The sequence below is a fragment of the Plectropomus leopardus genome, chromosome 2 (assembly GCF_008729295.1).
Source record: "Plectropomus leopardus isolate mb chromosome 2, YSFRI_Pleo_2.0, whole genome shotgun sequence".
NCBI classification, from domain to species: Eukaryota; Metazoa; Chordata; class Actinopteri; order Perciformes; family Serranidae; genus Plectropomus; species Plectropomus leopardus.
In genome coordinates, this window is record NC_056464.1 from 18,598,005 (window position 1) to 18,622,393 (window position 24,389).

The 24,389-nt window shown below is 39.7% G+C and overlaps 1 protein-coding gene across 1 annotated transcript in view; it reads left to right on the forward strand.

Annotated features, from left to right (window-relative positions):
* The window catches only part of LOC121949076 (caM kinase-like vesicle-associated protein), a 51,125-nt gene extending 35,236 nt beyond the window's left edge, over positions 1-15,889 (forward strand). Inside the window, exons 2-11 of the mRNA XM_042494678.1 lie at positions 2,780-2,887; positions 2,977-3,108; positions 5,659-5,733; positions 6,400-6,538; positions 9,372-9,492; positions 9,608-9,683; positions 9,886-10,022; positions 10,195-10,273; positions 13,494-13,581; positions 13,772-15,889. Of these exons, the coding sequence (XP_042350612.1) occupies positions 2,793-2,887; positions 2,977-3,108; positions 5,659-5,733; positions 6,400-6,538; positions 9,372-9,492; positions 9,608-9,683; positions 9,886-10,022; positions 10,195-10,273; positions 13,494-13,581; positions 13,772-14,122 (1,293 nt within the window). The 5' untranslated portion in view covers positions 2,780-2,792 and the 3' untranslated portion in view covers positions 14,123-15,889. The remainder of the gene's footprint in view (positions 1-2,779; positions 2,888-2,976; positions 3,109-5,658; positions 5,734-6,399; positions 6,539-9,371; positions 9,493-9,607; positions 9,684-9,885; positions 10,023-10,194; positions 10,274-13,493; positions 13,582-13,771) is intronic.
* The last annotated feature ends 8,500 nt before the right edge of the window (positions 15,890-24,389 follow it).

Genomic DNA, 24,389 nt, shown 5'->3' on the forward strand with positions numbered 1-24,389 from the left:
CCACAAAGGCTCTGTTATCAGATGGATTTCTTCATCAGATTTATTAGATTTCATCATTATCGGAGCTGCTCTTTCACTTTCTTCTCCTCTGGTCTATTTCCCCTCTTCACAATGCAACGACTCTCTTGTGGACTGTTATAGCTACTTCCAGAATATGAATGTTTTCGAGTGTGATATAGATTTTTCTTGACATGCTTCCTAATGCCTTGCCTCTGCCAGACAGAATTACCTCCATTTAAGCCACTGGCCCTGCAGAACCTTCCTTTCTTCTTTGCAGCATAACTTCACTGAGCCAAAGTACTTACCACAGAGAGACATGTAAAGTATATTGAGAGTGAGAGCACAGCCAGGAAAGGTCAGCCCCTCTCCTCACACTGACTACACAACACAGACTCAGATGAGAAAAGAAGTTCAGAGCGAGCACAGTTTTCTCTCGGCAATTTGAGACGCCTCAGCGCAGAGCCACGTCCACTTAGATTGGATTACGAGTCCGTTTGTGGAGCTACAGTGAACAGATTGCCCTTCTTACACATAATGCTATACTTCTTATGCATGCTGCTCTCATTTACGTGTTGACATCTATCACCCAGACTGTTGGCGCAGATGGATGCTGTGTGGCTGGGAAATAAATATTTTTTTACCCTTTATTCATCTGGAGAAATTTTGCTGTGCAGTCGTCGTTTAGCACTCTGCCCTGCTTTACCTTTAAAGCAGCTTCACATTTCAGAACGAGTCAGTGAGGCTGCAGTGTTTACTGTACCCGCCTGAGCAGTGTTATTGGCTTAGTGCCTTATACAGGGACACATCAGTAGTTGTTGAGAGATGCAACAACTGTTTTCCTTCCAGATTTCCCAAATCTGTCCAGGGATTTGAAACAGAACATTTGATCACACACTTACTTGTTGTATCAGATCCCACTTGCCTTTTACTTGCTTTTTTTGTTTGTTTGTTTGTTTGTTTTGCAAGTGATTTTCTTCCAAAACAAATTTACTCACATTGAGAAGGCAGTTGTTACACCTTGTTGTTTAGTGTTGAATCTGATGATATCAGTAGTTGGCCAATATTCATTTGCTTCTATTAGGCTAAAAGCATGCAGACTCTCAGACTGATTGCTATTTCAGCTCATGACCTCTGATTGCTGTCGCCTGAGTAGGCGTTATCTATACGTGTTTTCAAGTGTTCTTTGTTTTGTTACTTAACCAGATGAAGGTCTGAAGAACAAAACGTTTTTTGGTTAACAAAGTTTATTGAAAGTAATAGGACAGTGTGCAGGAATTCTCTTTTCTTCACCTATGCACCTGTCTACATGTTTTTTAAGGTGTGCATGAGCCTCCACATTCAATTTTTTTTTTGCCAATATTAAGACACTTGTAACAATCAAAAATGGAGCTTCCAGTCAAGAGAAATGCAATTCACCGTGAGCACATCGATTGGCACACACAGCTGCCAATCAGTATGTTAGATCCCCTTTTTATAGCACTCAAATAACTGATTAAAACAAAACACAAGGAAAACAAACACGTGAACACAATCACGGTGATAGGAACTACCTAAACTGACAGAAACCATCTTTGGGACTTTGTGTGAAAACCCCATAGTGACAAACTTTGCAAAGAAACAAGTCAATATGTTCAGGTCAGACATTTGGGGGGATGTAAACATGAGAAACATATTTTGAGTGGATCTTTAAGAAATTTCATAAAAAATAAAAATAACAAAAGAAATCAGCTGATATACTGTTATTAGATTTTCCAACTCAAACATATAAATAAGCCGCGGAGACATTAAGCGTGTGGATTTCTCCATCAGCATTGTACAGACTGTACTGTTAGACACGAATCATTCACACAGTGCACTCACACACAAACACGCTGCAGGTGACTATGAATGCTGCCTTGTTGCACGCTCCAAAAGCTGTTCGTTTTCTACATGTTTTGATGTCTCTGTTTTTTGACTTGACAGCACGGGGACAGGGGAAAAAAAGAAACTCTTCACTTCCCTTGAAACACAATAACAATGACTCTAACTAAGCTGAATAAAAATACCTTTAATTCCGAGTACAAAAAAAAAAAAACTGCAGTAAAGGCTGGTCTGAAATTTCACTCCATGATATATTTGAGAGACACACAGAGAGCACAATTAGGTGTTCGAGTGTTGTTGCAGAGCTTGTGAAGCACTCTAAATCCTCTCAGAGTGCTGGGGTGTTGTGCCTGTAATTACTGGCTCCTGCTCTTGATTGGAAATGCTTCACATGTTGCTGCGGTCGCCTCGCTGGGCTCTCGGACCACATTAGCTGCTTCTCCTTTTGCTCCTTGACCCTAATGGTTTGCAACTTTCACCCCGCAGAGAAGCACTGACACATCCAGGCCAAACTTCTGCTTCACAGCAAAAACATCCCCTCACTGTTTTCTTACTTATATAAGTTAGATATTAGCATGAAGCTGAGCCGCTGCAGCAGATCCCTCTTTGGCTCTACCCTTTATTAACGCAAGACCATGAAAGGCTGAGTTACAGTAAGTGAAACAATCCACTGCAATGATACAGCCTCTGGTGGCTCTTTAACTTTTGAAAGGCTTCCTCAGCACAACTGGAGCTATTCTTTATGTCTGAGGGAGGGCCGTGTTTTTTTGCCAAGTCATCATCGAGTGTAATATTATGGCACAGTGTGACGCCATATTGAAGAGAAATCATCAGCTAGGTGTGACGCCAGGACATCACACCCTGATAGATTAATGAAAGTGTTATTATTCATCCACTCTCTCCTTGTCTGTCTCCGCAGGTCAGTCGTGGCCATGCCATTTGGCTGTTTAACAATCGGGGAGAAGAAGGATTATAACAATCCTTCGGATGTGACAGATAAATATGACCTGGGTCAGATTGTTAAATCGTGAGTATCTCAACAGCTTCCTGACATTTGATCTGTGTTTGTGTTGTTGTAAATAAACCTTAATTGCCATAAAATGCTTTTTTTTTCAGGGAGGAGTTCTGTGAGATATTCAGGGCCAAGGACAAAACTACGATGAAAATGTACACGTGTAAAAAGTTCCTGAAAAAGGATGGACGGAAAGTCCGCAAGGCTGCGAAAAATGAGATCCTCATCTTAAAGATGTAAGTTGTTTATTGTGGTTCATGTTCTCTGGAGTCTAAATCTCTGGTAAAATAGTGCACGATCAGTTTTGTGATGAGACTGTCAAGTTCTTTTTTGTTTTCCCTATTTCATCGTCTTAAATACTAATTTCACAGACAACAACAGTATTTGAAACAAAAACAAAAAAACAGAAGAGGAAACAAATGGTGATGCTTGCTTTAATAAGCGAGCAAACCTCATTTTGCTGAGCGATCACACACAGCCACTATTTCTAAGAACTGTGTTTATCTCAACTTCTCTGTGATGATCTAACTTTCAGGTAAAATGCACATTAGCATAACGTGGCCCTTATCAAACAATTTGTGGCTGACAGCAAAGGCAGGGGAGCAAGATGAATATGAAAGTGTGATTTCTTTATAAGAAGCCTTTCAAAACATGAACTCATAATCCTCTGAAAATTACACTTCAGACACCTCAGTAACAGGGATGTGCACTGCTCCTGTTTTTAATGGTTTAATCATCAGTGGGGGGTGTGAGTGAATAATCAGATATGATGACATGTCAAAGGCTGTGAATAATTGCGGGCAAAAACATCAAATGCAGTCTTGAATATAAAATGCTTGGATGCAGCCATTAAAAAAGAGATGCTTATTCAAGTATTAATCTCCATACATTTTTGATGGCTGTTACTTGGAATGAACCAAAAAAAATCCTGCTCACTGTCAATCATTTGTACAGACAATTTAGTTTCTTTGCAGTCAAGAGTTTTTCTTACCATTGATCTAAAGACCCCCCCCCCAACTTCTAAATGTGTTTTTCTTTTCATTAACTTGGATGTTGTTTATGTGCTGAGTTTAACACTAGAAGGCTGTTTTCACAGTCCTCTGCTGAAGGCAAAAGTTTACCTGAGATCTATTAAAATCTCAGTTGAATGCAAAGATATTCACAGTAAAGTGCGTTATTTTAAGAATTTCTTATGATGTAAAAATGTGAGACACTATTTTTTTTTTCCCAAGCAGAGGCTTCCTACATCTCAGAAGAATACTTCGCCCACAAAATGACCATTTATATATCAATTAGTCAAACCATGTTACCATGAATTTATGAAGAAAATTTAGCAAAGCTCTATCGAAACATCCTTTGACAAACTCTCACACAAATTCTGCAGCATCAGCCAAGTTTCATTTATCCCGCAGTATCTGGGCTGATTTTCACGTGCATTTTTTGTTCAAAAAACAAAAATCTTAGTACTGTAGTCTGGCTTTTAGGAAAGCGTAGATAAGTTGAACTTTCAGTTCAGTTTTAAAAAGTACGTTTTTAGAGAAAGTGCTTGTGTTTGGGAAGTACTGAGCATGCGACTGGATAAGTGAGACTGATTGTGCTGCAGAATTTGTGTGAGAGTTTGTAAACGGATGTTTTGATATAGTTTTGCTGGCGCTTGAGAAAAACATAAATTCATGGTAACACAGCATTACTAATAGATTGTCATTTTGTGGGTCTTAAAAATCTTAAATTATTCCTTTAAAATATGTCTTGAGGGGAGTCTTTAATAGTGTGCAAGATTTTTTTACACAGGCAATACTTAAATTAACAGTTCAATCCCTTGGGAAAGAAAGAAAAAAAATGTGTTTATCAGAAGTGCACTCACACTTGTGAGATTGCAAAAAATGACATTGTGCTCTGCTCATCTATATGTGATTGCAGCAGAAAACACCAGATTGATTGTAGAGAAATAATACCATTGTCACATGTAGCTGTGGTAAACAACGCTACTGTGTGTCCAAAATCTCTGAATTTGCTTCCTGCTTTGCAACATTTACATTCTGCCATTTTATTTCAAGGTCTGAATTTTCTTGAAAGAATGTGCACTATTTTTTTGCTAAAAGCCCCGTAGTGCAATGCTCGTCCTTGGCTCCTGATGTAACACACATGTAAATTATAGTTATGCAACACTGTACCTGTCAGCGGTGACGCAAAATGATAACAAATAAATGCCCAAATCTCAATTTTCTAGTCATTAAGTGACTTATTGAGCCTTTTATGAATGAAGAGACATTTTCAGACACAGATTTAGTCCTTTTGGACATTTTTACATGTCCGGTACAGTTTTTTTTTTTTTTTGTAAGAACAGTCATGAAAGCAGGATGTTTTTTGTTGTTTTTTTTAAAGGCAAAAACAACACTCACATAATGTACCTTAATGGACCAAATTCACATTTCAGTTTCCCAGCTGATGCTGTGATTGTTGAGCTACTCCGTGAATGTTCATGTATGTTCCTGCTGCTGTATGGTTGTTTTTATGCCCACATGGATGCATCAGATTACACACATCTGGTTATTTATGGATGGCCAGTTGAACATGCAGATCTCAGTGTTGTGAAATAAAGGTAACTGATCGTGCGTCCTCTCTCCGTCTCCGTGACGACAGCAGTGTGTTACTCATGAGCACTGAAGCAGGTCTTTACATTATTTCCCTAACTGAATGCATGATGCTGACGTCACCTCCTGTATGACTCCTGACTCTGTTTTTGTTTCTCTCTCTGTCTTGTGCTTTGTGCCACATCTCCTCAGGGTGAAGCATCCCAATATTCTTCAACTGGTGGATGTCTTCGAGACCAAAAAAGAGTACTTCCTCTTCCTTGAACTGTGAGTTCAGATGTCTGATGAGCCGGGGGAAAAGGCTCTCTGCCTGTCTCTGCAGTAGCTCAGGCCTGCTGAACTGTATGTGTTGATTATACACTCGTGGGGAATGAGCTGTTGTAGCCTGAGGCCCTGCAGATATGAGAACGGCTCTGAACTCTACTCATTTGGTATTCAGATATCATTGCCTGCTAGCTGCTCCATTCTCATCAGCATGTGTTCTTGGGGAATTTGATCCATTTCCATGGATATGCTAAATGTGCGATACTTGTTCTCGTCCTTCGAGGACACTTGATTTGTGGGTTTAGGAATTCTGGTTGGGAAGAAAATGATGAAACACAAGCGAAACATCTCTGGGGAAATGATTAAAACCATTTCCTTTTGACAGGTGGGGTGTGTTGTGTAGTCTCGTAAAAAAACGTTGGTTTTTTTTTCGTGGAACATTAACATTTCACCATAAACATGCATGTGAAATTACAATTCGAGGTGTCTATTATACCTCTTTTCTTTTGCCCTTGCCTGAGTAGTTGACAGTAGAAAGCAGATGGACGCGTGGAGAGAATAGGGTATGACAGAAAGTTCTCAGATTTAAACTGATAACAGTGCAGTTTCACTGTGTGTGCCTTCACACACTTAGACACATAACACATTATTGGTCTTCCTTTACCACAGCGCAACAGGGAGAGAGGTATTTGACTGGATCCTGGACCAAGGTTACTACTCGGAGCGAGACACCAGCAACGTGGTGCGCCAGGTGTTGGAGGCTGTTGCCTATCTTCACTCCCTGCATATCGTCCACAGAAACCTCAAGGTAACGCGCTACAGCGGTGCAGGATTAGCAGGCAGAAGTACACAAGACGCCTCACTGCTAAATATATAGTTGGTTAATTTTTGTCATATATGCTGAAATTGTCACTACTCTGTTGAGAACACAGTGTCAGTTTCAGTTGTCACTATTTCAACACAGAAATGCACGAGACTTTTCTGTGGGAAAAAAATCAGGTTCCTTTTCCCACACTTGTAATTCTGACGGCATTCACTATCTACTGTGGTTACGGGAAACAACCAATCAGAGTCAAGGAGTCTAGTGCAGCTGTCAATTATGTCATTCACTGCTTGCGAACTGTGGTCAGACTGAAGGTAGTGCTTTATAATTCTGAATTAATTTTCTGTTACTGCATTGCCTATTTCTCACCTCAAATGTTTTCAGAGATATAATTTATTGCTCTGTTAAGCTATTAAAAGAGAACATTTGCTCTGGCAGGTGAGCCGACAGCATCTAGGTCACAAACATTCTTATTTTACAGCTGAACAGTGCACTAAAATAGATTTCTAAAAACATTTGAGATAGGACTAGGCAACGCAGCAACTGAATCTTGATCAATAATTGATCAGTGCTGCTTGGTTTGACAGTCTGACTACAGTTCATGAGCAGTGATTGACAGCTGTGTCAAAGACTCTTAGGCTCGTAATGGTTGTTTTCGTTCACATGCGGGTCTTATTAACAGATCATTTGTCTCATGCAATTCTGTGTGGATATAGTTACAGTTTGAGCAGTTTTTGACCAAAGTCATTTTCATAAAACACAGCTTCAACCTAAGCAAAAAAGCTGATCTCTATGTAGAGGAGTTCAATTTATTTAGCCACTTTTATTTTTTAAAAAAAATGTCAACAAGAAAAGGTTATATGCTGCAACTGTAGTGTTCAAAATGTCATTAAAAGAAACTTTAGAATCTGAAAAGCTTGACAGTGAAATTTAAGCTGTTAGACAGCTATAAATGTCTTTTCACCAGAAACCCAAAACTACTCTTACTGTTCTGTGCTGTGATCAGCTGCTTCAACAATAAACCTCAGTTTGGGGGGGAAAAAATAACTTAAGATCATAAACTAGCAGATAATGTCGGCCGTGACTTACACAGCACGCTCACAAAAGCTCATACAGAAGTGTTATGTTAATATTGTGTTTGGCCACAATCTGTCTGGGCTGATTTTCATTTTTAGGGATTGTGATGTCTGTTTGTCGGTCCACATCTTTGGTCCAGACTTAAATGTCTCAACATCTACAGGATAAATTGCTTTGAAAGTTTATACAGACATCCTCACTTTTCCTCATGCACAGAAACAAAAACCAATTGTGTTTTTTTTAAAAAACCTCATTTATTTGTGGATCATTACCAGAATCACTTTCATGTCGCGTTTAATATGAAGATTAAAGGATCAGATACTTTGTTCCCACAGAAATTATTTTTGCGAGTAAAACCCTGATAACTAACCGAATGAAAAAAAATATTACAGAGACAAAAGAAATACAACGTAAAGGAACTAGACCACATTTTTTACATTTTCATCATTGGGACTATAGATGGCACCGTGATTGTATTTAGATGGTTATTTTACAGACCATTGTTAAAAAAATAAAATCACTTACTATCACACACTGAAAACCTGATGACCATATGACTTCAAATGTCCAAAAAAGTGAATTCACTTCAAAGGGGACATCATGCAGCTGCTGTACTCTTATTTGAAATTCTGCAAATAACGAAATAATACGTTTCTCTGAGAACTCTCCACAAGATTCCCAAACTGGCAGTGCGTCGTGATTTGTAGAGCTCCGTAGTGGTAGTGAAGAAGCGTGGATAAATTACTGAACAGGCCTATTAGACATGGGCCCAGGGGCTCAAAGTGCCTGGGGGCCTCCAGGCCTTCACTTGGAAAATGTCCCTGAAATAAACACATACTGCTCAGGAGGAGATTCAAAATGTCCTCAGAGAGATGTAGAGGATCTGCAAAGAGCCACAAAATAACTACAAAGAGACACAAAAGAACGACAAGGAGACACAAAATGACAACAAAGAGAGACAAAAGCACAAAAAGATGCATAATGACTACAAAGAGACACAAAACCCCCACAAAGTCTGTGTCTCGCTCCTATGCAGGAGAGATGGTGGGGCCCTTTGCATATCTGTCATATCATATTGTCTCATAATCTGCCCATGTGTAGAAGTAGTTAATGTGATTGGTTGTGAGTGTCGCACCCTCTGATACAACAACCTGTGATGCAGATGATATATTCTTTCTGATCCCTGTACTCATGAGCGCCACAGGAGCCTAGCCACGGAAATACCTCAGCACACCACGACACACAGAGCAGGACATACGTGTTTGCAATCTGCGCCACAGGGTTCACGTAAATACAGCCCTTAGTCATACATATACATATATACATATACAGATTTAGGATGATAAACAACTAATAGAGGAAAAGGCGGTTGCCGTATGATTATTTTTCATGGCAAAAGTGGATTAACTTCTTCATCTTGCTACTTCTCTCCCTGTATGGAAATTTCAGCATAAATGAAAATAAATGCAATACGTCAAACTTGGTTGAGGTATTTAGCTTTCGTCCCATCACAATGAAATGACAAAACTAAACTGAATGTGGCTCGTGGTTTCTTTCATTCTTCACTGGATAATTAAACTTTTTGATGTTTTCAGTCTCCTCATTATATTTCTGTCAGAAAATGACCTCACAACTGAAATTTGACCTCCTGAACGTTCACCAGATGATTAACTATGAGAATTAAAGACCTTAATCATGAATATTATATCAAGTGTTGTCATTGTAATATGCTACCTTTTAGCTGGAGAACTTGGTTTACTACAATCGCCTGAAGCACTCTAAAATCGTCATCAGCGACTTCCATCTTGCCAAGCTGGAGAACGGACTAATCAAAGACCCCTGTGGGACACCAGAGTACCTGGGTGAGAATATTAATTTGCCAAGTAGCAAGTAAGACATTGTGGAGAATGTGATGTGGCAGCTTGTGGTGGCTTTAAATCTCAGAGATTTCGATGATGTTTCTGTGCTCTTGTGCAGCTCCAGAGGTGGTTGGCAGACAGCGGTATGGCCGGCCTGTGGACTGCTGGGCAACAGGTGTCATCATGTACATACTGTGAGTCCTGACATGAGACATACAGACAGAAGATTATTATTCTAAACATAAGACAGACATTTTTGAAGGCTCTGCACCCTATGTAAACTCACTGGGTGATATTGGTAAATGCTATACATCATGTTATATTACAAAACAAGCCTTGTTTATTATATGTAGCTGTTTTTGACTCCTTGTGTTCTTTTCTCCTTTGCCACCGCAGGCTGTCAGGCAATCCTCCTTTCTACGATGAAACCGACGACGATGATTATGAAAACCATGACAAGAACCTGTTCCGAAAGATCCTGGCAGGCGATTATGAGTTTGACTCTCCATACTGGGATGAAATCTCAGATTCAGGTACTTTCAGGATAAAGTCAACACTGAATGAACACAATGACAGCTTGCTGGGTAAACATTTCAAATCAAGGTTTTCTCCTTTCGTACCCGTAGAGTGGCCACACACGTCATATTTATAACAGGGGAAAAAAACCTTTTTTGTTGAGTTTCCTCTGTGATTTTTCTCTGACAGCTAAGAGTCTGGTTGCTCGTCTGATGGAGGTGGATCAAGACCAGAGACTGACAGCCCAGGAGGCGATAAACCATGAATGGTAAGCCGCAGAGCTTTGATATATTGTGCAGACTATTAAAACAAGAGCAGTATGATCAGACTGTATCCATGTGATCAAAACAACTGCAAAAGAGCAGACTTTCTTTCTTGTTTGATGCATCCTTTAAAACCACAGTGACTTTGTTTACATGCACAGGAAATTCAGGTTACTGCCCTTATTTTGAAAAAACTAAACTAACTGTTTACAAGGCTAATGAAAATTAATATTGCACTAATAATCTTGTTGATATGCAGCTGCACATACTCCGATCAACGTAAAATGCCTGCCAGAATTTGGAAAAGTGGATCAGCTGGAAACACTTGTCATTTTGTCTTTGTGTTATAAAAGAGGATTTTTTCAATGTTGTTCACAAGTGGCAGACTTGTTTGACTGTGCAAACACAGCCTCTCTCTTTCATTTTTTAACCACCATGAAAAGGTCCGCGTTAAGATATCACCGCATATCCAAAAACATGTTGATATAAAAAGCTTTTATTATGTATAAAAGGTGTGTTTGCATGAAGTGAGGGCTTTTCTTTTGGGCATGAATCTGAATCAGAGAGAGGCGACTGTAAACAGGCAAGAGGTTGTGTTTTGCAAATTGCAGTAAAAACCCAAATGGAGACACATATTCTGAATGATGTCCAAAGAATTAAAAAATACTGGCATATTCCACGTCTTAATCTGAAAATGCTGCATTCACTCAAATCAACAGTCGGAGACCCTCAGTTGACTGAGATTGCTTCAAGTCGAGCAGTCATTTTTTTCTGTGCAATGTACTTCTGGACAGACACACTGAACACCCTGCAGCGCCCATTCAAACTTTAAAACTTTGTATGGAAATTGAAATGAATCGTTGAATATTCTCATTGAACAGCCAAATCCTATTCGACTTGCGTAAATCTGAGTCAGGTACAGCCCTAGAGAAACGTAATAGTTCACCTTGAACGGCTAATTGCTGCTTTTAATGGGCGCTCGGATATTATAAGTCTGTAAGTTATTACAGACTTATGTCCCAAACCATTTGTAGGTTATTCCACTGACTGTGGCGACTTAGTGACTTTTATTTTGGTTAGCATTTTATAAATACTATTGAACTGTCCTGACAATTATTGGATAGGCAATCATGTTTACCACCAGCAATTTGTTTTTACTGATATGATCATTAAAAATTATCCCTTGAGTTTTTATCTAGTGCTACCATAAGGTCAAAATTGAAATTATTTGTCCAATCCTTTAATTTATGACCAGATATGTAAAAAAGAAATGACATTCTGGTGAAATTTAGTGTTTGGTGCTAATATGCACACACACAGACACACACACACACACACACACACACCTAAACCTGTACTAGCATACTGTTTAGTCACTTTGGAGCAGCAGAAATAAACTGTGAACACAATTTCAACATATCATCAACCTTAAGTTGATATTGTTAACTTGTTAGCAAACAGTTTTGTATTTAAACATCCAGCAGTTATGGAGAAACTTAAGCTTTCATAAGGAGTTATGTTTACCACCGAGATGAATGATCCAATATTCACGCTCTTTTTGCTCTGTTTTTGGTCTCCTGAGGTAAATATCTGGGGCCATATTAACAAACAAACAAACACATTTTAAGAACATTGTTAGAATTATCACATTTTCTAAGAAATTCACCTTAAAAGTAAGACTAGATCCTGATAAAGGTAAAAGTTATTCACAAAGCATTTTAGCAGTTAAGAGAGCTTCTAGGGTGAAAAACTGAAGTAGGCAGGAGGACTCATGAGAGACTTAAGAGTTTCTTAAGCAGAGGACAAAATGGTGGGAAGACAAAGAGGCACGAGAAATTTACTGTAGCATAATTACTTTAAAACCATGTTTTCAAAGTTACTAATGGTACAACTAGTGTCTTTAGGCTGTGTGTCATTTACTGATCAAAATTCGGATGGCGCGGCGAGAGCAGTGCACGCTGTTTTTTTCTTTTTGAGGTGACAAGAGGAGACATGGCGATGAGTTATTCTAAAATCTTCTTATCTTCCGTCGAATGTTGTCTATTTCTGTCGTTGGATTTGAAAGCGCTGCAGTGGAAGACGACTCTCTGATTAATGAAGTTGAATGAGGAGTTTTTATACGCAAAAAAACCTAAACACAGAGTCAGCTGGCTGGAAGGATATCGCCAGGAAGCTGAAAGTTTCGACCATGGTAAATGACATCGCTAAAAACAAGCTAACATTACTTTCTGTTGGCTTTTTTTTTTACTTTAATTTCCAGTAAATGTCATAATATAAAACTTGTTTTCTGATTTAAAAATAAACATTACAAACATAGGATGATGGCAAGTAGGCTACTCACACATCTTTTCAAGTATTTACATCTCTGGTCTGATCTCCAGCTAACAGCTGAAAGCTCTGAAGTTAGTTTAAACAAAGTAACAGAGGTGCATATTTAACTGAGTCAGCTTGGACAGAGAGCTCTCGTGATACACAATGCTACGCGACAGTTAGACACTCGCTTTGTGTTTGGACTCACTGAGGTCAAAGTTTCTGTCCCCTCTCTGCCACCAGTTGCACTGAGAATTTTCCTAAATCGCCTCTATGATAGGACTTCTCGCTCGAAGTTTTTGGGCTAAATTAGTTCTGTGAGAGTTTTCTCAGGATGTTTGTGAATATGGCCCCTGGCTCTTCAGCTGCTAAATACTCCACTAACTTCACCAGCTGTTTGCTGCTGAGTAGGTAGTTCATCAGTACCAGATCTTCTTACAGGCAACAAAGTTAGACGCCTAGGGCACCCACTGAAGTTTAAAAACATCACACAGAGGCCTCTAATTATTTTTCGATTATTTTCACAATCTGCCAGCGTTTGTATCGGGGTGGCCATGGCTCCCCTGATCATCCCTTGGTGATGCCGCTGTTAAAGAGGCATGTATTAATGGCTTTCTCAGTCTGATTGTCGGCTCTGCTTAGAGACATTTGACAGAGGTACTTCCAGCAAACTATGGTGTACATTTTGACCACAAATCAATTCTCACAGGGACGAAAACTAGGAGAAAAAGGCCCATGCTGAAAAAGAATCAGAATAATCCTTAAAGGTTAAACAGTTCCTGCAAAAGTTTGCCAGTCAATAAAATGAACAACAAATTGAGTAATACTGTGTGCAGCAGCCCGTGGCATCCAAAGAGAGGACAAGCATAAAGCTCTGTTGTGAAGTCATATTTTTCCTCTGTTTTTTTGCAACAGGATCTCTGGAGGTGCAGCTTCAGATAAGAACATCAAGGAAAATGTGTGTGCACAAATAGAGAAGAACTTTGCCAGAGCTAAATGGAAGGTAAGCCCTTTTGTTCTCTCTTCCAGGAAAGTCGTCTTCACAGCGTTCAGCAGTAGTTGTACGGTTCTTGAGCAGGGAAGTGTAGTAGTGCAGCATTGCGTAACAGCTAAGGCAGCTCGATAAGAGTTGATGTTCGCTGAGCGAGTTTTCAGGTTACAGCACCCTCAGTTTGTTCCTCCTCCTCCCACAGAAAGCTGTGCGGGTCACCACCATCATGAAGAGACTGAGAGCACCTGAACAGAAGGACTCGAGGGCTACGAGCCCCACAGCCGGTGCCCCAGCGGACGCCGCAGCTCCCCAGGCTGCCACCGACGCCTCTGCCGCAACACCCGAGGGAGCGCCCGCTGCCGTCACAGAGCTCCCTGCTGGAGTGGAGATAAGCCAACCGGCGCCGGAGGCTGAAGCCGGGGCGGCAGCCTCAGCCGGGGAGCCACAGCAACCGAGCCCGGCGCCGCAGGAGGCCGAGCCCGCATCGCGTTGTAACGGAGAGGCTTCGTCTGCCCTTCACGCAGCCGCCGAGGCCGGGGACGAGCAGGGTTAGACCGCCACCACCCCTTCCTGTGTGACCTCTGCAGTCCCCACCACCTCCTGCACACTGTACATTAGCTGCTAGCATGGTGACACTGACTCTGCTTCTCTCTCACTTGCAGCATTAGTATCATCTCATGGAGGCTGTGTGCTACCTTTCCTGAGTGCTGTGTTGGCTTTCTTTTTACATGTATTGTGTCTTTTTTCACTGACCCTCCGGCGTTTTTTTGTTAGATTATAGAAACCCTGTCTGTCTCCGCACACTTGAGTTTTAGGGGCAAAAACAGATTTGCTATCAAGCTGTGGCTTACAGCTAAAGTCGTCTTTCTTATTCTTCTTTTAGCGATAAGAGAATATAGGAGGACATAATTGTGCTGAAAATGGCTTTGATTCCTTTTTAATGAGCCGACGAGGGAAACTTCTCTCTGCCCGTCTCGCAATTAAAAGTATTTGTTCTTAGAATCAGTAGAAAAGTTTCGCTTCTGAAATTTTGACCTTGTACCGTGATACTCAGTAAGTGCTGGTCCTCACACATCGAGAAGATCATTTTATTCCTGTCACAGAGGAAATATGGTCCTTATCTGTTTTTGTCTTCACTAACCAGTTATTGTGCGTCAAACGATGCTGAGAATGGTGACTGGGAGCTGTTATGCCCAGTGCTGTATTTTGAACTAGGCAGCTTCTCACATAAGCACACACACCAACACGACGTTCCTTTGCTAACTTCCTGCTCAGGAAAGAACCTCATAGCTGTAAGTGTAAAGATTCTGTACATAGAGACCTTTGTAGAAGTAGCCGAAACAGCATGCGTTCTCACTTTTTGCTGTTCATTTGCAGCCACTTGGTGGATAAAGATGCGCTACCGCCAAAATTCGTCTAACTGCGGGCCACAGCGGCCTCGCCTCTTGCCACAAGCCATGCCGAGGCTAATGTTCTTTTCAAAAGCACACTGTACATGATGTCGTCTAGTACCACTGTTCATTTGGTACCCCTGCCGTCAATGTAAGTTATACGAATAGGAAAAAAAAAGGAAAAAAAACATCTTCATAGCAGTTCTATGCATCCAAATTAATTTGTAGCTTTTCTTTTTTTAGAAACTTCATCTTTATGCGTCATTTTTTTTAAATTAATTTTTTGCTAGATCTCAGTCTACTCGTATCTGCTTTGGTTTAATCATGTTCCTTGTGTTAGATATTGACTCGAAATGCCACATATGTCTTAATAAGTTGTTGTAATTGTAAAACAAAATGTGCATTAACTGACCACATGCGGCTTTCAAGGGAAGACATTTTGACTTTGTGCTAACTAGAGTCAACAACTCAGCTTTGTTAACCCGCATTGAACTGAAACAAAATGTAGGAAGCATTTATTTCACATTTCTTAACTTATTTATTTATATTTTTATTGTCATCTTATTTTTTGCTTACTTTTTTTCAACTCTTTCAGTTGTTTACTGATGTATGATTTACAGATGTTTACTCCATAGATTTTTCTCCTTATACTTGATAAACAATAATACCAATATTTCCTTTGTTGTGTCTGGTCCCCTCAAGCATTAATAATGAGCTACAGACAGAGTTCTCTGTAATCAATCTAGAGGAAATTGAGCAATATTCGAATGGCTGCAGAAACTGTGATTCCTGGTGTCCTTTCGATACAGTCCATGTACCTGTAAGTAGAAGTCTCGAGTCCTTGCCAGCTGTCAGTCCCATCAGGGCCACTTAACAAACACACGGCTGCTGTCAGATAAGTGTGTGCACGTGTGTGTGTGTCTGTGTGTGTGTGTGTGTGTGTGTTGGGAGGAGAGTGAATTAGACCATATTTGCTCTTCTGGCCAGCAGATCCTCACACGACTCCCTGGTCACATAAAGCAACCCTGTCTCCTAGAAAGTGCGTTTGTATATTACATCGTAACGTAATCTCAGCCTGGATTATGTTCAGAGACAATGTTTCTTTCAGGTAACCAAACACTACATTCATGTAGTGAGCAGACTTCAGAAGGAGGTGTTTGCACAGGATGGCAAGTGTACAAACTCATTGCATCCTCATACGATATCCTATAAATATGCACTCAGTGTATGGCGTTTCATCCTTATCATACAGCAACATAACAAATGTAAAGACACCAAGGTTAGGTGTAGAAGAAGAAATATGGTGAGGACATATCTTTAGATTTAACTTAAAAATCCATTTAAAGTCTCTCACTGTTCCAAGCACCGGTCCTCTGGGGAAAGTCCCGGGGGGTGTTTGTGACCCATCTACCAACTTTCCTCCTTTTCTGGACCGCTCAGGACCACTCCCCTCTTGTTCGTCGGTGCACTGCTCATTTGATTACAGCCTTCCAAAATATGTTAGTTACATGCAAATTACTGGCTCATGATTATGTGGGATATTAACAAACTTTGGAGCATTTCTTTAAGTAGGAAAATATGAGAATGGTGCATGACCACAGCCTGACAAAGTGCAGCACCTTATTGAACTTTGGGTTCACGTCCAGGCTCCTGTCTTTGGTTTAAGCAACAAATGCACTTTGGTTAAGTTTAGGGCAAGATTGTGATTTTGGTTAAACGTTAATGAAAAAATATATATATTGCAGTCACTATGAGAGAATACTGTGTTGCAGCATTGCCTATTTCAACGGAAAATAACTGAAAAAGTGAACATTTTGCTGATACATTAAATATCGAGGGTTATGACAATGTAAACCTAGTTCTGTTAGCACAGGTGGAGCCCTCTACTGGACTCATGGATTATACTTTACACATTTACGTATCGAAATTTGCATTAATGTAGCCAGCCAATCAGGACGTGCCTACCTGGGTATCCTACACGCCCTTCAGTGAGTGGTGTCGGAGCCACAGGGGCCCTTGGTAGATATGATATGTTAATTAGCAACATTTCCTTGTTATTTTAACAGAAACTGTCATTAGTTGTGAATTAGCGTAACTTTTAGGAGACAGGGCTGCATATTGACAGCAGCCACATTGCTGATATGATTATTAGATGATACAATAAAAGTGTAACATGTTATGGCTCGTGCACGGCCAGTTCGTCTGACTACCAAATCTGTTGTCAACTGTGAACACCTGTCGATTTATATGAAAATGTGCATTTCAGATAAAAAGGGGCTTTGGAGAAAACTGATTTATAATCTGTGGAATCTCAAGTTTGACTTTGTCGTCGCAGAGTCTTTTCTCCTTTTAATTTGTGCAAAGCTCGATTGGTAGACACACCAATCATTATGACGATACCACTCTATCATTTCTTACGTTGTTTAGGGTGCATATTTTAACGAGAGGCTTGAACAGAGTATCAGATTTTTATGTGAATAGATTATTTCATGTTGTTCGTTCTCTTTGTTTAGATGGCAAATAAATACTGTTTGAAACACTGTTACACAGTTTTAAAGCAATGCTTTTTCCAAGACATTTCTCACTGTATTTAGTAGTTTTCCATGTCTGTTCATTTTGCCACGCACTTCCAGGTGTATTTGTAGATGTGATGTTTGCCAGGACCAGTGGTCACCTGTGGGTCCTGTCTCGCATTTGTGAGCTCTGTACCGTTCTCCTTGACTGAGTTGATGACTTTGATGGTAATAAAATTCTAATTAATCTGTAATCCTCATCATTTCTTTTCGTCGTAGACAGTCAGTGGACAGAGGGTGTTTAGGGTCTTTGAAAAATGATGAAAGATCTGCAGGATTATTTAGGGAAAATGTGAAAAACAGCCTGCGTCATCACACTCTGCTTTCCCCCTAACCTGGAGGAGAGCATCTGTGTTACACACTCTCAATTAGCACAAGCTTACCAACCATCCTGTTGGGGTGTGAACTTGTGCTGGAAAAATCCCAGCAGTGCCATTTGGTGACACTTTCGAAGATACTTGAATTGCGTCTTGTTGGAATACTAATGCAGAGAGCTCACTTTCTGGGCTCTCTGGGGGTTTCAATAGCCTCTCCTCTCAGGAGATTTTCTCTTTTTTATGCCCTTCGTACAATAGTATGCAGCCATCCATACACTCTTTGGGGCTCAGGGGGATCTTAACTCGGTTGTTGGATGACTTCATTAAGAATAGTTGGGTTGGAGGAGTGTCAGTTTCCTGTTTCTCTCAGCCGGCAATCTCAAGATGAAAGGCTACTGATCAGAGTCTGTCCTTGCCGGGAGGAAAAGAGAGTTTTACAAAATATCACATCCCCCCAGCAAAACCAAACTCACACACTAAGTGAACTAAAATAGCTACATTGTGGACTGAGTTATGTAGTGCAATCGATACAGAAATACTTGAGTAACAGCAAGCAAGAATGAATCTACTTCCAGAACTCACTGAGTTTGACAGAGCTCTGCTCGTAATAAGTGTTTCCCTGCACATCTATTGATGTTTATAACCGGATCAGGCATCGGTTGCAAGCCGATGACAATATTCCAAGAGAAGAATTATGACAGTGATGAATGGATGTGTGGTGTGTGGCATTGATTTAATGGCATGTAGCAATCAATCACAGAAAGTCGCCTTATCAGTTTACCGCCTCAGCTTACTGCATGATGCCAGGAGGCCCTGCAGAAAAACACATGCCTGTAATGTTGCAGTCAGTAATTAACTGTAATCAATGTCAGGGTCAATGGCTGTGTAGAAGAGAGCTTTACCAATATTGAAAAATGTCAAAAAATCCAAAAGCATCAATAGAGGTAAAACCAACAGTAATTAAGTTTTGTATTGTTAGAGAGGAGGTTAAATGAGGTTTTATGAGGTCAGTTACAGGAAACACAGTGTGCATAAGAATGCTGGAAAACCTTTTTCACATATATAGTGTCATTAAACTGTGGTAATGAAGCCTTTCAAAATGTGTGCAACATGAAAACAAAAAACAACAGAACCTATTTCAGTATTGATGGCTAACACTTTATTTAAAAATTTAAATTAAAAATTCAAAGAAATTTAAATTACTGTATCATTCCAATGGAAATTAACTAATTACTAAGGTAATGTTTTTCAAAGGGTCCTGAACCAAATGGTGCCCATGCTGCATGGGTTTACAACAATACAAATATGACAAACAAAGTTAATAAAATTAGTGAGCGCAAAATAATAAATATAATACACCTCCATGTATGTCAAAGTCAAACATAGGCACTAAAGTACACATTTGAGATTCCTGTACATGAACATATTCATTTTAGGCAATTATATGTATAGTCTGCTACAGTTCAGAGGGAAATACTTTACTTTTCACCATACTACATTTATTTGACAGCTCTAATTACAGGTCACCTTTCATATTAAGATATTACATTAAAAAAAAACATTTCCTTTCTAAACTGCTCAGATGGTTTTTGTATAACTCTCCAATGACTTAAGAGGAAAAAGCATCTTCAAAATCATAATTATAATTATAAGATAAGGGAAAGTAATCAAATGAACATAAAACAGTTAGTACCGGTAGTTAAAACAGTAAAATGTTATTAACATTTTTGCGTCAGCATTAATCTAATAATGGCATACATAATAATACATCAGTCACAGATGTACTTCCACATAAAAACAGGAAGTACATTTTCCTGAGAATACCACTGTGATTTTAGCATCTTGCAGTGAGGTTTCAGAACTGAAACTTCGTTCGTGTGCCGAGCCTGTAGGAGAATCACACTGGCTGACGCACAAAAGCGAATGGCCATATCTGGTGCTGTTATTTGCTTTGTCCACTCTGGGCCACTTTACAAACAACATGGTGAGCTTTGTTGGAGAGGACCCACTCTGTATGTAGACTAAACAGCTCATTCTAAGGTATCAAAAACACAACAGTTCTTAGTTTCAAGTGATAATAAACCAATGAAAACATAGTTATGAATATTATATACCATTTCTGCCAATAGATGTCCCTAAATCCTGACTGCTTCCATATATTATTCAGCAGACATATTGCAAGCAATACAACATCATAGCACACATTCTCATAATTTCAAACTAATGGGCTTGTTTATTGTGCACATTTAAAGTGAGATTTTGTATTTACAGTAGAATAATTCTCAGCAGACAAAGCTGATCATTTCAAATGAACAGCCGGTACACACAGTCGCATCCTGCCACCTGCTGGTTGACAACATGAATTACTGCTGTAAGCAGGACTCCTGTTGTGACTGCGTAGAGGCAACAGAGAGCAGTGTTGCTCCCTCCTTTCTCTGCCTCAGTTTATTGGAAAGCACTGTGGTCAACAATGGTTATTCACGCTTTCCGAGAATCTCTTATGCAAACGGTTACTGCACAAGAATGTGCACGAGAAACAACATGAGAACTGGGAATTAATCAAGGCCAGAATATGGTGTGATGCAAAAAAAACAAACAAACAAACAAACAAACAAACAAACAAACAAACAAACAAACAAAAAACAGCCAGTAAGAGCTACATTCTGTAACCCTGTTTGTGACAAAAACTTATGTCAGCTCATCATGTATTTAGTGGACTGAGTTTACTATAACAGCGGCCAAGTCTGTAGATCTTCATAAGGATGTCTGTGAACAAGTTTCAGGACTTGCCAAACTTCTGCCTCTCACTATCCAACTTTTGATTCTCTGCTCAGACAATGCAGAAAGTGTCAGACAGCTCTGAATGTGAGGGAGACAAAGCAGAAAAACATGATGATACTGATGCCATTGCTCGACATTATGTCATGCAATGTGCCATAGTAGAGATAAAATGTGACAGAAATACACCTCTTTTGTGCTGTGAAGAATAGTGCCCAGAAAGGTCTGATCAGATTTGAGGGGTCAACCTTTGTTGTGAGTTTCTAAAATGTGGATCAGCCTCTTGGTTTTAAACCATTTTGTGATGTGGAGGTGGTTGGATATAAAGTGATCTGATGATGATGATGCAGATATAATTCAACATTTTATGCAGAGGTAAGCTGACCCTGAATATTGGTGTCAAACCCTGACTCTCCTCATCTGCCCTGCTGCTCCTTGGCATTAGACAAGCAAGGGGAACAAAGCTCCCTCAGTAGGGAGGAATAAAAAGGGGGACAACAGGTCTCTAAAGCCCAGATGTCATCTGATGCCTGGAAAGCCCTGTGATGATTTTCCAAACCATCTGGCCTCTATTTGCTTTGTCCTGAAACAAACCCACATTCAGACGAAAAGGTGTCTGCAGACATCTTCTCATCTTCATCTTTTACAGCATGCGACAGGTGTTAAGTAGAGCAGATGATGTTGTTTTTGTGGGATGACCTTTGTGATGCAGATATTAAATGTAGAGCATATTCAGATCCCCAAACAAGGATCTACATGTTGTCCATGTAAGGCATGTATTTATGCAAGTTGAATCAATAATGAAACAAGTTGTGCATCAGTGCTTCCTTTGCTTTGCTTATTTTGAACTTAGATAAATTATGAAGCACCTAAGCTTGTCTGACAGCAATGTGCTCACTGAGTTAAGAATTGTTAAATTTTTTAATTTATTTTGTGGCACAAAAGAGACACAAACACTACCACAGATGTACCAAGGGGCACTGGCTCAGATACTCGCTTTTTTGCATTAATTTGAGATCATGTCTATTGGGACCCCTTCTGTTCTTATGGAGAGGATGTTTATACATTGGGAGGAGTTATGTTATATTTTGAGGCCTGAACAAGGTAAAATTATACACAGAAAAAAGCAAATAAGAGAGGTTTTTTGGGGGGGATACAATTTAGTTGAGTTTAGCTAGATTTTGATTTTCTTGTTTTCATTTCACAACCTCTGAAAAGAAAACTGAAAAATGACCACTTGTAGGCCTACATCAATTACTCACCGTGTGTTATGTTGAATTTGTGAAACTACGTTTCTTGCAGTATCCAAAAGTATCCAAAAAAAGCCAAACATGAATTGAAGCAAATGGGGTTCACATATAATAACAGTAAAACAATATGAAAACAATGCTCAGTACCCCAAGCACATGCCCTACTGAGATTTAAAACATTCTTACCAATGAATAGCTCGCCCTACGCAAGCAGGTGCGTATGAGCGTAGTTTAAGCAGAGTTCAAGTACACAGCACGTTAAATCATATTTTGAGTATTCATTCTTCACATAATTTCTTCATAAATTTAACTGTTGTTGCATGTGCTCAGCCAAGTGCAGGAGTTGTTTTAATCACCTGGGTTAGGCTATTTTGACACAGCAGAAAACATCAGAATGTAATAACTATAAGCCAAGATTTTTTTTGTGTGTAACCAGGTGGAAATGGAAACAGAGGCATTATGTCGTTTAAGTTTTACTAATTACTACTGCTACTATTATTATTACTATTACTTAAGTATTTTAGTCACTTGCTTGCATTTGTGACACTGTCACTTTAAGAGGTTTGTTTACATCCAGAAATTCACTAAAAATGCGCCGCGCTCACACGACGTCACGCGCAGGAACGCTGCAGCTCGTTAGCGGAAGTTGTGAGGAGTTAAATTGTAACCACACAGCCAGAGGCTCAGGTAAATACCATCAAAATAACTGATAAAACACAGAAATGGTTACTGAGCTCGTAGGCTGAAACTGTTTAGAAATGGTTGCGTGTTTTTGTTCGATGTGTGCAGATTTGTGTCAGATGTCTGTTCCAGTGTGTAATTTTAGAGATTTTTCTTGGGCAATGTTTGACACTGAGCAGTGTAAGTGACGATAGACTGATATTATACAGATAAACACTGAGGTCGGAAATGTTTCCCTGCCTTTATGGAAATGTGTTGGGTGGTAGAGGTGTGCGTCGGTACGCGTATCCCACGCGTGTTTTTTTGCGTCAATGATTTCTCTCTGAATTGAAGAGTTTGATTTTTGTAAAGATGGTAAACGAATGCTCAAGTTTGTGTGAATGCACATTATCCTGGAAATTGATGCATTTTAATGTGAAATAATGAGTTAATGTATGGCCTAATTTCATTCCAGTTATCACCTAAGAAAGGCTTTACTGTTATATACGTGCAGTTTACTGATTTCCTGTTTTCTTTGAGAGGGATTTTGTAGCTGGGAAACCTGACAGATGTCAACAAGTATGTGAGACTTTGTTAGCTGCCTATTTCATTGTTTCTATGAAAAATGAATTTGCTATTTCGGTGCAGAGAAATAAGATTTAATTTAGCGTTACGTTCACAGTGTTTAAAGTGAACTTGGTTCATACAGAAAACATTGATGGCCTTATTGATGTTAAAGGTGATCAGTGATTGTCATGGTGTCTTACATCCCAAACTGAACACTCAAAATCTTGATATTGAATGCAGTTCTCATTGGGTTCAATCTGGGAATAGAGACCCCAAAAACTGATTCTACGCCGTCTTCCTTTTTTCAAGAGCAGGCTATTTATATGATTTCTAAACCGATAAATTGATAGATTTAGGGAAATCCTAAAGGGCTGCCCCATGAAAGTCGAAGATTTAAATCATCAGTTGGAGACCCTCAGTCGACTGAGACTGCCTGAAGTCGAGCAGTCATGTTTTTGTGCATTGCACTTCTGGGGACATTTGTTCCCCAGATTTTGCTGTGGAGTGGGTGCTCTTGACTTTCATGCTACTCTCTCGAATAGAGAGCTGCAGACATGCAGGCAACGGCACAAAGGAGGAGAGAAGAGAGATCTTCTGTTTAGAAGTGCTGCATTTATAGCTCACTGCAACTTAATATGGTACAGTCTCTGGCTTTTGTTTGATATCTGATGTTGGCGAAAAATGCACATTAACGACCTGTTGTTAGTGCTGCTAGCTTGTTTACTATATTACATGAATGTCAATGTCACACTGATCATCCCACGGAGCTCAAACTTTTTAAACTCTGTATGGAAAACAAAACAAATAGCCGAATATTCGTATCAAACAGTCAAATCTGATTCAATTGGCATAATTCTGAGTAGGGTACAGCCCTAAAATCTTAACACCACTGAGTGTGCTAGAAGTGTTTATACTGTTGTATCTTCATTTTCCTTTATATCCCTAAATGCAACACCATGAATGCCTTCGCGGACACACTGATGGAAATTGGGCTCCATGCACCAATTGTAACAATTCATTGCATTCACTTCTCTTTGTGATGGCAGGCTGTAAATGTGACTATTTGGAACAAGTGGAAACATTTCTTCCTTATATGTCAGTTAGCTTCAAGCATACACTGGCCTTTAGATTCTCTTGGCTGTGTCCCAACCTTTAGTTGTGTGTCTTATATATTCTCACATTTCTTTGATATGTTAATTACGCCAAGGTATCTTAATAAATGCTGCACATCAGCAACTTTTAGAATAGGTTTGAATATGCACTTTAGCAACGTAAGGATGGTTT